Consider the following 15,919-nt stretch of genomic DNA (forward strand, 5'->3'; position numbering starts at 1 on the left):
TATGAATTGATGTTATAAAAAAAGAAAAGTTAAAAATCATCCTTCTAACTTTTTTTTAAGTAACAATTTAATCCATGAATATTTTAGTTTGTAACGATTTAATCCCTGTAATTTCAAATTTGTAACGATTTAATCCCTGTAGTTTCAAATTTGTTCACCCTCTTTGGCTCTACCCATGAATTTTCCAATGTATAAAATAAAAATTCCAATGGCTTCCTGGTCCCTGCGGAAGAAAGGAAAAAGAATTTATGCAATAATTTAGTCCATATATTTTCAAAATTGTAATAGTTTAGTCCCTCATATAAACAAAATTCCATCAAAATTAGATATCAATTTTTAATATTTTATGATGTAGACTTTAAGTTTGCAAAACTATTGAATCTCTAATTAGTTTAGCGGTTTAATTATGCATGGAATTTCATTAAACCTTATCATTATTTTCAACAATAGGAACTAAATTGTTACAAATTTTAAAGTATAAGAACTAAATTGTTACATAGTAAAGTTCAAAGACTAAATTGTTATAAAATTTAAAGTATATGGACTAAATCGTTATAAACCAAAGTTCACGGACCAAATCATTAGTTCTATGAAAGTTTAGGGACTAAAAGTAATTTTTAACCTAAAAACAACTTAGTTTTATTCATCCTTTAGGCTAACTTTTTTTTTTCTCTCTTACTTTCTCTACCCTCTTTCTAGTCTTGTATCATCAATGTTATGGTAAGAAGTGCAAACAAAATTCCATATTGATTAGAGAACGAAGTGATCGTGAGTATTAAGTCAGGACAATTATCTCCATTAGTACGAGGTCTTTTGGGATAAAACAAAAAACATACCATTGTAGAGATATGTGGAGGTTCGTTATGCTTATCAATTGGTAAGAGCCATAGTCTTAACAATATCTTAGAGCAGATTGGTTCATGAGGTCCCCGTATTAGATGGTAAAGGAAACTCACAATCTTAATAAAATACATGGTCCACTCCATGTGAACAATATTTTTCACATCGAAACAAGAATCTTTCTAGAAGAAATTCCTAATAGAAAGCTTAGATGGGGAAATCAAAATTGAATGAGAGGTATGTGACATGATGTTTCCTTCCTTGAGGGAAAAGAAGACAAGACTTGAATGTTTACGTCAATGAGCAAATGGAAAAAGGTGGATTTAAGATTATTGTATGTATATAAACTTCTTCTACAAATCAAACAATGAAATCCCTCTCTCTTTTTTGAGGATTGCATTCCAAAATTCCCCAATGGCCAATTCCAACACTCTGCCTCTCTATGAAAAAGTTGGAATCAAAAGAACAATTCATAGAGCAATGGATATTACAATATTATCCCTCTTGATTATACTCCTCAGCTATCGTATGTTGTTCATCCACAGCCATGGCTTGTGTTGGCTCCAAGTCATTGCCTTGTCGTGTGAGTCATGGTTCACTTTCATCTGGATCCTCCTCGTCGCCACCCGTTGGAGCTTTTTCGACTACAAAACATACCCTCACCGCCTTCTCAAGCGGTAACTTTACCTCTAAATTTAATATTTTAAAGATCAATGTATGGTTATACTATTAATTTTTATTAATTTGTGGAACAAGAAATGATAATCTTTTCAAACTTCTTGGCCTAATATTAAAATAAAATATCCTTGCTGAATCATGGCCACAGGAATTTATGCTACTCACAGCCACAAGTACATGAGTGACAAGGGTTTTTTTTTTCCCCTTTGAGAACCGAAAAAAAAAGGAACTTGAATTTTTAAGTGATAGAAAAGTGTTTATATAAAAAATTTCATAATAAAAAAAGGCTCGTTAAAAAATCAATAATAAAATTAAGGTGATGTTTAAGATTTATTAAAAATATATAAACTAAAATTAGATATATTGAAAATATTAAGATTTCAAACAAAATATTAATTTAACTTAAATTGTAAAATAAATTCATCATTCCGTCCTCATTTGTTTGTCATAATTATTTTATTTTGATGGTTGGAAAATAATGTAGGGAGGAGGAGCTTCCACCAGTGGACATATTCGTGACCACGGCGGATGCAGAGCTGGAGCCGCCAATAATCACCGTCAACACGGTGTTGTCTTTGTTGGCAGTTGATTATCCGGCTGAAAAACTTGCTTGTTACGTCTCCGACGACGGTGGTTCTCCGATTACCTTCTATTCTCTGTCCGAAGCGCTGAAATTCGCTAGAATTTGGGTTCCTTTTTGCAAGAAGTACAAGGTTCAAGTTAGAGCTCCTTTTAGATTCTTTAACAGTAATAATAATAATGACGACGATTATTTAGTCTCCGATAGCTCGCCGGAGTTCCGCCATGAGTGGAAGAAAATGAAGGTAAGATTTTTTTTGAGAAAAAAAAAAGTTATTTAATATATTTATAATTGTCTTTATTGTTTATTTTACAAATATTTGTTGGGGGGGATTAAATTGTGTTTATTGTTTGTTTGTACGAGCAGGAGGAGTACGAGAAGGTGAGGCAGAGAATTGAGGAAGCTGCCCTACGTGACCTGACCGGAGAGCTGCCCCACTTTTGCAATATGAAATCGAATAATCACCCTCCCATTATTAAGGTTATTTCTTTATTTTGAAGGAAATGAAATAATATTGAGGTTATCGACTATTGTGATTAATGGAAAAAATATAAAAATTACAGGTGATATGGGAGAACAAGGAAGCAGCTTATGATGGATTGCCTCATTTAATTTATGTATGTAGAGAAAAAATACCCAAACATCAACATCACTACAAGGCTGGGGCCATGAACGTTTTGGTATTTTTCTTCTTCTTCTTCTTTCACCTTCTTATTATATTACAACCATATCTTATAAGGTTTTCCACACCTCACCCATGTTTTTATTCACTATATTGTCATATATTATTTATTACATTGTTAAATAATTTTGTCTTCTTGTCGTTTTTTTTTTATCTCCCATCTTTTAATACCCATTGCGAAAATACCCTCATCTCTAGGTTTTGGATTTAGTTTTCTTTTGTTCCTAAATTTTAAAATATTATACTTTTAGTATTTAAGTTTTAGGTTTAGTTTCAGTATTTTAGTCTCTAAGCTTTAAAATACACATTTTTATCTATTTGTTTCAATTTATTCTCTAGATTTTGAGATTTAAACTTTTAGCCTCAATTTTAATTTTCCTTAATTACTCAATTCTCATATTTTGTTTTAATGTTTGTTAATTAATTTAAATGAATTATAATTAATTAATTAAGTTTCACTATTCTTCATCAACTAAAAGTAAATTTAAAATTTCACTTTATAATTATTTTAAGAAAAATTTTCACAGACAGAAAAAATGTCAAACTATTTACAGAAATAGCAAAAAAAAAAAAAACACGAATAGACTTTTATCAGTGTCTATCCATAATATCAATGATAGATTTCTATCAGTTTCTATCATTGATAAACATTGATAAACTTCTATTAGCTTCTATCAGCTTCTATCAAATAAGATTAAATTTTTCTATTTTGTGTAAATAGTTTTCCTTATTTTTCTATTTTTGAAATTTTCACTTATTTTAAATTAATAACTAGACATTGATGTCAAAGAATAAAAATGAATATTCAGTGAAAAATTAAGATTAAAAATATATATCTTGAAACCCTTAGGATTAAATTGAATATTTTGAAACTTAGAGACTAAATTGATATCAAACTCAAAACTTAAGGACTAAGAGTAAACCTAATGACCAATTTGAAACTAGACCAAAAATCTATTGATAAAAAAAGTATTTTTTCCCAAGACTTTATTGAAAAGAATCAGTTTTTTCTACGGGTAGTATTGATATAATTATATTTATCATAATCCATCAGCTTAATCTTTCGAGTCGAGACAATTACTTTTTTTTTTTTTTTTTTTTTTTTATCCTTTATGATTGTGTTATTCGTATTTAATGTGCAGACTAGAGTATCTGGATTGATGACGAATGCTCCTTATATGTTGAACGTAGATTGTGATATGTTTGTGAATAATCCCAATATTCTCTTACATGCTATGTGTCTTCTTCAAGATCCAATAATTGACAAAGAATATGCTTTTGTTCAATTTCCTCAAAGTTTCTACAACGGACTTAAGGATGATCCCTATGGAAACCAATTTCATGTTCTGCTCGAGGTAATGTTACCTAAAAAGCAATATTCTTTGAGTCTCTAAATTTTCAACAATGAATTTGTTTAATCCCTAATTTATTAAGCAATACATGACGTATCATTTTTATTTTTAAGTTTATAATTCGTGGAGCGACAGGGCTTCAAGGCCCGTGCTACATGGGGACAGGATGTATTCATCGACGAAAAGTCTTGTATGGTCAATCTCCAGATGGTACAAATATTTTTGGTAATTTATTTTTAAACAATTAAGTTCGTTTCCACGTAATTTTTAACATGAAAAATTGAATTTATAACTTTCAAAATCAATTTCAAACATATAATCCAAACTTGATTTAATTGGTAGGAGGAAGTGATGTGAACAATGATGAGTTATTGCAAAAGACATTTGGAAAATCTGAGAATTTAAAGAAGTCAGTCATTCATACTTTAAGAGGTACTACACATTATCCAACGACTCGTCCATTGGACTCCCATTATTCCCTAGGAGCATTGAAGGAGGTTGCAAGTTGTGATTATGAATACAATTCTAGCTGGGGTGCAGAAGTATGCTTCCAAACCTAATTAACTATATACATATTTTTTTCTTGGTTCTTCTTCCAATAAAATAAAGTGGTATTGATATATATATATATATATGTTTATTTTTGGTCAGGTGGGTTGGGTATATGGAAGTGCAACAGAGGACTTGTTAACCGGAATGACAATACACAAAAAGGGTTGGAAATCAGTTCTTGTTTCACCAAATCCAAAGGCATTTTTAGGATTTGCTCCTTCAGGAGGGCCAACTTCTCTAAGGCAACAAAAGAGATGGGTTACTGGCCAACTTGAAGTTTTATTCAGCACAAAATCTCCCATTTTTGGTCTTATTTTTGACAAACTTCAACTTAGGCAATGCATGTTCTATCTTTGGATTTCGCTTTGGGGAATACGTTCCATTCCTGAGCTTCTCTATTCTCTTCTTCCTCCTTATTCTCTCATTGCCAACTCTCCTTTCTTCCCCAATGTAACTTCTTTTTTCTCAGTCTCTTCTCGCATAAATTTTTCTAACCCTCTTTTAATATAATATTCATCTGAATCTAAACTCACTGTAGGTACAACAACCAGCTGCATGCATACCACTTTTACTCTTTGCCATCTACAACTTGCAACAACTATTACAATACTTGGAGGTTGGGCAATCAATTAGGGCTTGGTGGAACAACCAAAAAATGGGAAGAGTAAACACAATGTCTGCCTATTTATTTGGATTTATAGGCATTTTGCTTAAGCTTTTAGGTTTATCAGAAAATATGTTCGAGGTAACAAAGAAGGGATCGTCTTCTTCAAATGATGATGGTGAAATGGAAGAAGATTCGAGTCGATTCACATTTGATGATTCATCGTTGTTCGTGCCAGCCACGACAATTTTGATAATACAGTTGGTGGCACTTTCAATCGGTTTGTTGAGATTAGTGGAGGCAAATCATGTTATTGAAGAAGTTATGGTGGGGGAGATGATATGCAGTGTGTGGTTGATTTTGTGCTTTTGGCCATTTTTGAAGGGGATGCTCGCAAAGGGAAGATTTGGAATTCCTTGGCCAACCTTGTGCAAGTCTATTTCTTTGACATTATTGTTTGTGTCCGTTATGTTGAAGAACTAAGTAGTGTAAGAGTTTAATTATGAACATTTATTACTTTTTTTTAAGGATATTTACAAATTCCATAATTTCAACATCAAGAGACTAAATTGACACGGATTAGTAATTATAATAGGGATCTAAATTTTATTGTATATTAATTAATTGGAATGGAAGTTAATGTAGTAGATTGTATATGATCTAGATTATATTGACATCAATAATTACCACCAAAAGGTTGATAATTTGATCTCACTCTGCAATTGTGAATTAAAAAAAATATTTGCTAGATATATTGTTTTTGTTGAAATATTGCTATCAATAACCATGGTAATGCTGACCCATTTGGTGATGTGGAAGCCATGTGAGCTAGCCACTCTAGTCTGCTGCTGAAAAGGCTTCTAGAAGATCAAAATGGACCTCATTAAAATGGCCCGGATCAGCCCGCTCCATTCTATTAGAATTTTTGGCAGTTTGTTAGATTGACATCTTTTATCTGATTCGTGCCCGTGATAAAATGATGTTGCGCTTCTCTTGCTCCTTTAGAGCTTCTTGTGTGCGTGCAACTGAAGAAGATACAGACTGAATTAGAGAGTTGAGGGAAATCAGCCATAGTTGAGAGAGAATTAAAGCTTGGTCAATGCCGTTTTCTGTAAAACATATCTTTTCAAGACTAAATTTATCTTCACTTAAGATGTCTCTAAGAAAATGATATCAGATGTCTATATACTTCGTTCTGTTGTGGAAAGTCTTATTTTTAGACAAATATTGGTTGTCATAGAATACTTTAACAATGCTGTCATTTTGAACTAAATCATATAGCTTCTTTAAATGCACCAATAGCAACAATATACTCTGATTCTATTGTTGATGAAGCTACAACACTTTGCAATGAAGTTTTCCAACTATTAGAGATATTCTTTTATCACAATCAATAGCAATGTCAGCATCAACATACCCAATTAAGTTGTTGCTATGACTACATTTATCTTGAGTATACATCATGACAAAGTTGATTTTACATACCCCAAGATCCACTTGACAACATTCCATTGTTCTCTTCTAGGGTTTGTCATGAAACGACTAACAACACACATTAAATGAGCCAAATCTGGTCTTGTGCAAACCGTTAAATACATTAGGCTTCCCACAACACTTGCATAAGGGACATTGTTCATATTACATTTCTATTCGTCATTTTGAGGAGACTGTACAGAGGACAAGTTAAAATATTTTGCCAAAGGGGTTGAAATGCCTTTGCAACGGTTCATATTAAATTTAGCAAGCATCTTTAAAGAATATGATTCCTGAGATAGAACAAGTATTCCTTTAGATCTGTCTCTTTTAATATCAATTCCTAGAATTCTTCTAGCTTGCCCCATTTCCTCATATCAAAATTTCCTTTTAGTTGACACTTAAGATGTTCAATTTCTTGTCTATCTCTACTTGCTATCAGCATATCATCAACATAGAGAATCGATTTTCCTACAACATGCTTAAAGTAAAAAGTGATCTAGGTTGCTTCTAACGAAGCCATAAGATATGATAAATGAGTCAAATTTCAGATACCATTGCCTTGGAGATTGTCTGAGACCATATAAGGACTTCTTTAAAAGACATACCTTATTCTCAAATGATTTATCAACAAAAGCGACAATTGGATTACCCTTGATAGGCTTTTGATATGCGAATTTGTGGTAAACCTCATACCATCTTCTTCTTCGACAAATCTTCTAGACTTCCAAAATTGAGGTGCCCGAACCATAGATGCCATAGCCAAGAGAGATCTTCATAACACGTCTTCAAGCATTTTGGAACATTATTATATATATTCAAAGGAAACATTCGATTTTTGGTCATGGAGACTTTAGCAATAAGCCTCTCATGATTATCCTTCAAATACAAACAATTGTTTTTCATTTGAACTTCAAAATCTTTCTCTAACAATTGTCCTACACTCAATATATTATTTTTTACATTGGGAATGTAATAAACATTTGTGATATATTGATTTTCTCTATTTTTTATCCGAATGATAATTTTACCTATTCCTTTGATGGCGGCCAAAGAATTGTCTCTAAAGGCATTATTACCTTTCTCCATCTTGTTCAACTCCACAAACATCTCGCGTTTTCCACACATGTGATTCGAGGCTCCTGTGTCAAGATACCACATACTATCTTGACTCTTTTCTTCTCCCTTTGAAACCATAAATAAGGTTCCATTCTCCTCTGCATAATTGGATTACCCTTGATAGGCTTTTGATATGCTAGCAATTGATCGATCCTGATGCTTTCGATCAATCGACTCTATTTGAGATGAGTAACACTCATTCGCATAATGTCCATATTTGTTACAATTATAACATTTTACCTGAGATTTATCTCTCCCGGACCTTCCACCACGTCTTCCACTACCTCGACCTCCTCTTCCTCTTGAGGATTCAGATGAGTTTTGAGAAACATTGGTGTTGGCTTCACCTCTTCCACCATGGCCTCGACCACCACGACCTCTTCCACGTCCACGACTATTCTTCTCCTTGATTTTGAGTTGGAGAAGTTGTTTAATGGTCTTTGTTTGCTCCATCCTCATTTTCTTTTTCTCCTCATAGGCTTGTAACGAGCCTATATATTTTCAATTGTCATGTTCTCGAGATCCTGTGTTTCCTCGATCATCGTGTCGATAATCTCGAACTTTGTATTTAGGCTTCGTAGAACCTTCTCCATGACACGAACATCGGTGATTTCTTCACCATCCCGACTCAATTGGTTGACGACAGCCATTACTTTTGTGTGATAATCCACTATCACCTCCGTCTCCTTCATTTGTAAAAATTCAAACTCACCACGTAAGGTTTGCAACCGTACCTTTTTCACACGATCAGCTCCTCTATGAGTCGATTGGAGCTTGTCCCATGTCGCCTCTGACGCCTCCGCATTGGTAATGGTCTCAAACGTATCTTCGTCCAGCGATTGATACAAGATATAAAGGGCCTTCTTGTCCTTCTTTCTTGTCTCCTTTAACGCATCTCTTTGCGCTTGATTGGCTCCAGCTTCTACCTCTTGGAAACCGTTCTCTACGATCTCCCACACGTCTTGTGCTCCTAGTAACGCTTTTATCTTGATGCTCCAATTGTCAAAGTTGAGCTTGGTAAGCAATGGTAGTTGAAGTGAACCTATCCCACCGTTGGCCATTTTTCTCTCAATATTTTCTACTAGCTCTGATACCACTATGTAAGAAAAAAAAAGTGGAGGACAAATATGAAAAATGAGAGATATATTTTCCATTCAACTAAGCATGCCTTTATATAGGCTTACAAATATAGCCATAGGAATGCCAATGGTTACAAAAATCTCATAACTCACATAACTTCTATAACTTAAAAATCACTATTGGTTACAAAAAACTAAAGGTTAAAAAAACCAAAAGTCACACTAAATGCCACAAATAAAGTTTAATAATGACAAACGTTTCAACACACCCGAGTCAATAACCCAAACAACATGATGTTTATTTTCAGATATAAGAGAAGAATGGCATGTACTTGCTACATGGGTAATCTCATTTTTTTATAGTACCTTTATTCTGAGTAGTTGAAAGATGTGATTGCAACATGTTCATGAGTTGCGTGTATTGATCACCTGTAAGACTTGTAAAAAATGTCGATTGATTAGATTTAGTACCATCAAAATTTTCTCAGATCCATTTGAAGAAAATGAAGCAGAGATAGTTGTCTTCTGATGAACAAATGAGTTATAGAATTTGTGACCTGGTGGATATCCATGAAGCATGTAACATTCATCAACAACATGGCCTTTAATACCATAGCTATAACATATTGGTCTCTGTCGATTTTTCTTCTTGCATTTATCTAGATTGAAGCGTTTAGCACTATCAGAACTTGCCATTAGAGTAACAACTTCAATCGAAGAAGAAGTGACCAATAGATATATGTTGCTCAATATAAAGTATAAGCAAATAAAAACTTCTACTGGACCATGCAAAAACTTCTTTTACCTATATAAAGAATCAATATAAAGTATAAGTAAATGGTTCTAACTTGGTCAGGCTTTGATCTCAACTAACAAGCAAGGCTCGATTTAACCAAAAGTCAAAGCAAACAGACCTAACTTGGTCATGTTTTGACCTAAACTAATAAGAAAAGTTTGATTTAACCAAAAAATAAAAGCAAACGGACCTAACTTGGTCAAGTTTCAACCAACTAACAAACAAGGTCCGATTTAACCAAAAGTAAAATCAAACGGACTTGACTTGGTTAGACCTCAACTTCAAATAACAAGCAAGGTTTGATTTAACCAAAAAGTAAAAGCAAACGGACCTAACTTGGCCAAGTTCGACCTTAACTAACAAGCAAGGATCGATTGAACCAACAAGTAAAAGCAAACTGACCTTACTTGGTCAGGTTTTGATTCAACTAACAAGCAGGGTTTTATTTAACCAAAAAGTAAAAGCGAACGAACCTGACTTGGTCATGCTTGGACCTCAAAACAAGCAAAGTTCGATTTAACCAAAAAGTTAAAACAAACAAACTTGAATTGGTCAGGCTTCGACTTCAACTAACAAGCAAAGTTCGATTTAACCAAAAAGTAAAAGCGAGCAATCCTGACTTGGTCAGGCTTCGACCTCGACTAACAAGAAAGGTTCGATTTAACCAAAAAGCATATGTTAATACATATATTAGACTTAGGATGCAAATATCATTAGTGCAAAATGCTTGAATGGATGAGATGTGAATGTGACACTCAAACTATCATGCAACAACGATGGATAAGTTTATATTACTTCTTATTTAAAAAAAAAAAAACGAGAACTTGAACCGAATCTAGCGGCCTAATCTTCGTAACATTGTCTTTATGGTGCTATAGAATGGCTTTGCCCTAATTTCAAAATTCCTGACGCTTTAACACTTTTGTGGAAATATTGGGCTACTACAATTGTTCTGATTACTAGATGAAAGTATTTGCTTTTAAGATTGTAATGGTAATGACAACATTCTTAATTTAGAGAAGAGGGGAAAAAATGGTCTTTTATTAATAAAGAGAAAAAAAAAACGAATAGAACAAAGAAAATAATTACTTTGATAAATCATTAACAATTGATTGTAATTCCAGTATAGTCCAATTACTCAGATCAAAATCTTTCGAGTATGAGTAGACTAGAGAATCTTCTTCATCCTTATCTTCTATTACGACTATTACCTTAAAATTTTGATTTTCTGGATGAAATGTGCCAGCAGGCTTGAAAGATTCATAAAAATGTTGTTCATTTGGCTTCGAGGCTAATGATGCTCAAAACTTACCATTTGATTTTCCTCTTCCCATTTTGGTGCTCTAATCAATTTTTCCTTGCTTGATTTATATCCTAAAACCAAATCTTTTCATATTTTTGAATATCTTAAATAAGTCATATAAACCTTTGCCATTTCTCTTTAAAGATAGTTTTCAAAACGATGGTTTCCTTTTTCCCATATCTTTATATACAGTAGTGGCATTTGCAACCTCAAAAGATTGAAATGAGGATTCAAAAGCTTCTTTTGTTGTTTCTATGTATGGCAATGAGGATGCTCTTGAAACAAAAATGCCTTCATGTCCAAATACAATCACCAACTTGCGATTGACTACAAATTGAAGTCATTAGTGCTACGACGATGGAACCACTCCAGCTGAATGGATCCATGGACGACCCAGCAGGAAACTGTAGGTTGAGTTGATGTTCATGTTGAAAAGTTTGTCATTATTAAACTTTATTTGTGACATTTAGTGTGATTTTAGGTTTTGTGACTTTTAGTTTTTTGTAACCAATAGTGATTTTTGAGTTATAGGAGTTATGTGAGTTATGAGCATTCGATGACATTTATAGCTTTAAACCATTGCCATTCCTATGGTTATGTTTGTAAGCCTATATAAAGGCATGTTTAGTTGAATGGAAAATATATCTCTCCTTTTTCATATTCGTCCTCCACGTTTTTTTTCTAACATAGTGGTATCAGAGCTAGTAGAAAATATTGAGAGAAAAATGGCCAACGGTGGGATAGGTTCACTTCAACTACCAATGCTTACCAAGCTCAACTATGACAATTAGAGCATCAAGATAAAAGCGTTATTAGGAGCACAAGACGTGTGGGAGATCGTAGAGAATGGTTTCCAAGAGGCAGAAGCTAGCTGATCAAGTGCAAAGAGATGCATTAAAGGAGACAAGAAAGAAGGACAAGAAGGCCCTTTATATATTGTATCAATCGGTGGACGAAGATACATTTAAGACCATCACCAATGCGGAGACGTCAAAGGCGACATGGGACAAGCTCTAATCGACTCATAGAGGAGCTGATCGTGTGAAAAAGGTACGGTTGCAAACCATACGTGGTGAGTTTGAATTTTTACAAATGAAGGAGACGGAGGTGATAGCGGAATATGACACAAAAGTAATGGCTGTCGTCAACCAATTGAGTCGGGATGGTGAAGAAATCACTGATTTCGTGTCATGGAGAAGGTTCTACGAAGCCTAAATACAAAGTTCGAGATTATCGACACGATGATCGAGGAAACACAGGATCTCGAGAACATGACAATTGAAAATATATAGGCTCGTTACAAGCCTATGAGGAGAAAAAGAAAATGAGGATGGAGCAAACAAAGACCATTAAACAACTTCTCCAACTCAAAATCAAGGAGAAGAATAGTCGTGGACGTGGAAGAGGTCGTGGTGGTCGAGGCCATGGTGGAAGAGGTGAAGCCAACACCAATGTTTCTCAAAACTCATCTGAATCCTCAAGAGGAAGAGGAGGTCGAGGTAGTGGAAGACGTGGTGGAAGGTCCGGGAGAGATAAATCTCAGGTAAAATGTTATAATTATAACAAATATGGACATTATGCGAATGAGTGTTACTCATCTCAATCAGAGTCGATTGAACGAAAGCATCAGGATCGATCAACCGCTAGCACATTAAAAGCCCATCAAGGCCAATCCAATTATGTAGAGGAGAATGGAACCTTATTTATGGTTTCAAAGGGAGAAGAAAAGAGTCAAGATAGTATGTGGTATCTTGACACAGGAGCCTCGAATCACATGGGTGGAAAATGCAAAGATGTTTATGGAGTTGAACGAGATGGAGAAAGGTAATATTGCTTTTGGAGACACTTCTTTGGCCGCCATCAAAGAAATAGGTAAAATTCTCATTTGGTTAAAAAATGGAGAAAATAAATATATCACAAATGTTTATTACATTGCCAATGTAAAAAATAATATATTGAGTGTAGGACAATTGTTAGAGAAAGGTTTTGAAGTTCAAATGAAAAACAATTGTTTGTATTTGAGGGATATTCATGAGAGACTTATTGCTAAAGTCTCCATGACCAAAAACCGAATGTTTCCTTTGAATATATGTAATGATGTTCCAAAATGCTTGAAGACGTGTTATGAAGATCTCTCTTGGCTATGGCATCTACGGTTCGGGCACCTCAATTTTGGAAGTCTAGAAGATTTGTCGAAGAAGAAGATGGTGCGAGGTTTACCACACATTCACAAGCCAAACCAAGTGTGTGAAGGGTGTTTGATTGACAAACATCATCGAAGTAGTTTTCTGAAGAAGTCTATGACAAGAGCAAAGAAGCCTTTAGAACTCATCCATGCCGATGTGTGTGGAATGATCAAACCAGAGTCTCATGGTAAAAGTAAATATTTCATTCTCTTTATTGATGATTTTTCTAGAAAAACATGGGTGTACTTTTTGAAGGAAAAATCAGAAGTATTTGAAATCTTCAAGAGATTTAAGGCACGTGTGAAGAATGAAAGCAACCTTACAATCAAGGCCATGAGAACCGATCGAGGTGGTGAATTCACATCAAATGAGTTCAAACAATTTTCTAATGAAAAAGGCATCCGACGTCTGTTAACAGTCCCAAGGACACCACAACAAAATGGTATGGTGGAGAGGAAGAATCGGACAATCTTGAACATGGCAAGAAGCATGCTAAAGACAAAGAAGATGCTGAGAGAATTTTGGACGGAGGCCGTAGCTTGTGCGGTTTATTTGACAAATCGAGCAACAACCAAAAATGTGCTTGATAAGACGCCTCAAGAAGCATGGAATGGAAGAAAGCCCGGGATTGGTCACTTCAAGGTGTTTGAGAGTATTGCATATGCTCATGTGTCGGAAGAAAAAAGAACCAGGATCGATGATCGAAGCGAGAAACTCATCTTCATCGGCTATGATGTAAGTTCAAAGGGTTATCGTCTTTACAATCCTTTGAATAGGAATGTAATGATTAGTCGTGATGTTGTTTTTGACGAGGAAGCCTCTTGGGATTGGAATATACAAGAGGAGGAGTATGATTTCTTTCCATATTTTGAAGAAGACGATGAAAATGAGCCGACCAGGGATAAAATGGGTGAAGGTTTTCCCATTCCAGTGCCACTCATTCGACCGATCGATCATCATCTGAAGGTTCATCCAGCGATTCAGAGAACGAAATTGGCCCAAGAGGAACTCGAAGTCTACGGAAACTTAATGAGGTAAATGAAAATCAAAATGACATAATTCTCTATTGTCTTTTTGGTGATAGTAAGCCTATTAGTTTCAAAGAAGCCATTGCAAGCAAGAAATGGAAGGATGCAATGGATGAAGAAATTCGAATGATAGAGAAAAATGACACATGGGAGTTTTCCAAGCTTCCAAAAGGACACAAACCGATCGGAGTGAAGTGGGTATACAAGACAAAGAGAAAAGTCAATGGTGATGTTGAAAGGCACAAGGCGAGAATAGTGGTGAAAAGGTATAGCCAATGACATGGCATCGACTATGACGAGGTATTTACCCTTGTTGTTCGCCTTGAAACTATTCGTTTGATTATTGCTTTGGTAGCCCATAATCATTGGAAGATACATCAAATGGATGTCAAATCGGCATTCTTAAATGGAATTCTTGAGAAAGAGGTCTATGTGGAACAACCATTGGGTCATGAAGTCAAGGGTGAAGAAGATAAAGTGCTTCGATTGAAGAAGGCAGTTTATGGTTTAAAACAAGCACCAAGAGCAAGGAATTCGAAGATTGACAAGTACTTTCAAGAGAAGAAGTATATGAAGTGTCCTTATGAGCATGCCCTCTACATCAAAGTGCAAGGTGAAAGCATACTAATCATTTGTTTATATGTTGATGATTTAGTATTTATCGGAAACAAGCCTAGCATTTTTTATGAGTTCAAAAGAAAGATGGCAAAGGAGTTTGAAATGACGGACATTGGTCTCATCAGTTACTATCTTGGGATCGAGGTCAAACAAGGTGAAGATCGGATTTTTATATCCCAAGAGGGTTATGCTAAAGAAGTGCTCAAGAAGTTCAATATGAATGATGCTAATCCAGTTGGAACACCGATGGAATGTGGAGTCTAAATCACCAAGAAAGATGGAGGAGAGAAAGTAAATTCTACATATTTCAAAAGCTTGGTTGGAGGTTTAAGATACTTGACATGTACAAGACCAAATATTCTTTATTCGGTTGAAATTATTAGTCGATTTATGGAAGAACCGATAGTAACACATTGTAAAATGGCAAAAGGATACTTCGCTACATCAAAGGGACGATTGGGTATGGTCTTTCCTATGTCTCTTCTAGCAATTTTGATATTGTTGGTTATTGTGATAGTGATTGGAGTAGTGATTTGGATGATCGAAAGAGCACTACGGGGTTTGTGTTCTTTATTGGTGAAACGGTGTTCACATGGATGTCAAAAAAGCAACCCATAGTCACATTATCAACATGCGAGGCAGAGTATGTCACAGCAACTTCATGTATATGTCATGCAATTTGGTTAAGAAACTTAGTGAAGGAGTTGAAGTTTCAAATGGAAGGTCCAATGGAGATTTTTGTTGACAACAAATCGACCATTGCCTTAGCCAAAAATCCGGTATTTCATGGGAGGAGCAAGCACATTGATACCCGATTTCACTACATTCGAGATTGTATTAAGAAGAAAGAAGTGGAACTCAAATATATCAAGTCACAAGACCAAGCGGCGGACATTTTCACAAAGCCCCTCAAGTTGGAGACTTTTATCAAAATGAGGAGTTTATTTGGTCCAACAAATCAAGTTTAAGGGGGGGTGTTGAAAAGTTTGTCATTATTAAACTTTATTTGTGACATTTAGTGTGACTTTT

The 15,919-nt window shown here is 34.7% G+C and overlaps 1 protein-coding gene across 2 annotated transcripts; it reads left to right on the forward strand.

Moving 5' to 3' along the window:
* Positions 1–1,122: 1,122 nt before the first annotated feature.
* LOC120089241 (cellulose synthase-like protein H1) lies at positions 1,123–5,989 on the forward strand. Of its 2 annotated transcripts, none has more exons than XM_039046664.1 (9): positions 1,123–1,517; positions 2,003–2,342; positions 2,465–2,578; positions 2,662–2,778; positions 3,923–4,135; positions 4,246–4,342; positions 4,475–4,674; positions 4,784–5,134; positions 5,223–5,989. In XM_039046664.1, exons 1-9 carry the CDS (start codon positions 1,177–1,179, stop codon positions 5,769–5,771), a joined length of 2,322 nt encoding a protein of 773 aa, XP_038902592.1. In that variant the 5' UTR covers positions 1,123–1,176; the 3' UTR covers positions 5,772–5,989. The 2 variants fall into 2 exon arrangements, with proteins under 2 accessions (XP_038902592.1, XP_038902591.1); XM_039046663.1 differs by having other exon boundaries at positions 1,129–1,517; positions 4,246–4,357.
* The last annotated feature ends 9,930 nt before the right edge of the window (positions 5,990–15,919 follow it).

This window comes from Benincasa hispida, chromosome 10 (genome assembly GCF_009727055.1).
Source record: "Benincasa hispida cultivar B227 chromosome 10, ASM972705v1, whole genome shotgun sequence".
NCBI classification, from domain to species: domain Eukaryota; kingdom Viridiplantae; phylum Streptophyta; class Magnoliopsida; order Cucurbitales; family Cucurbitaceae; genus Benincasa; species Benincasa hispida.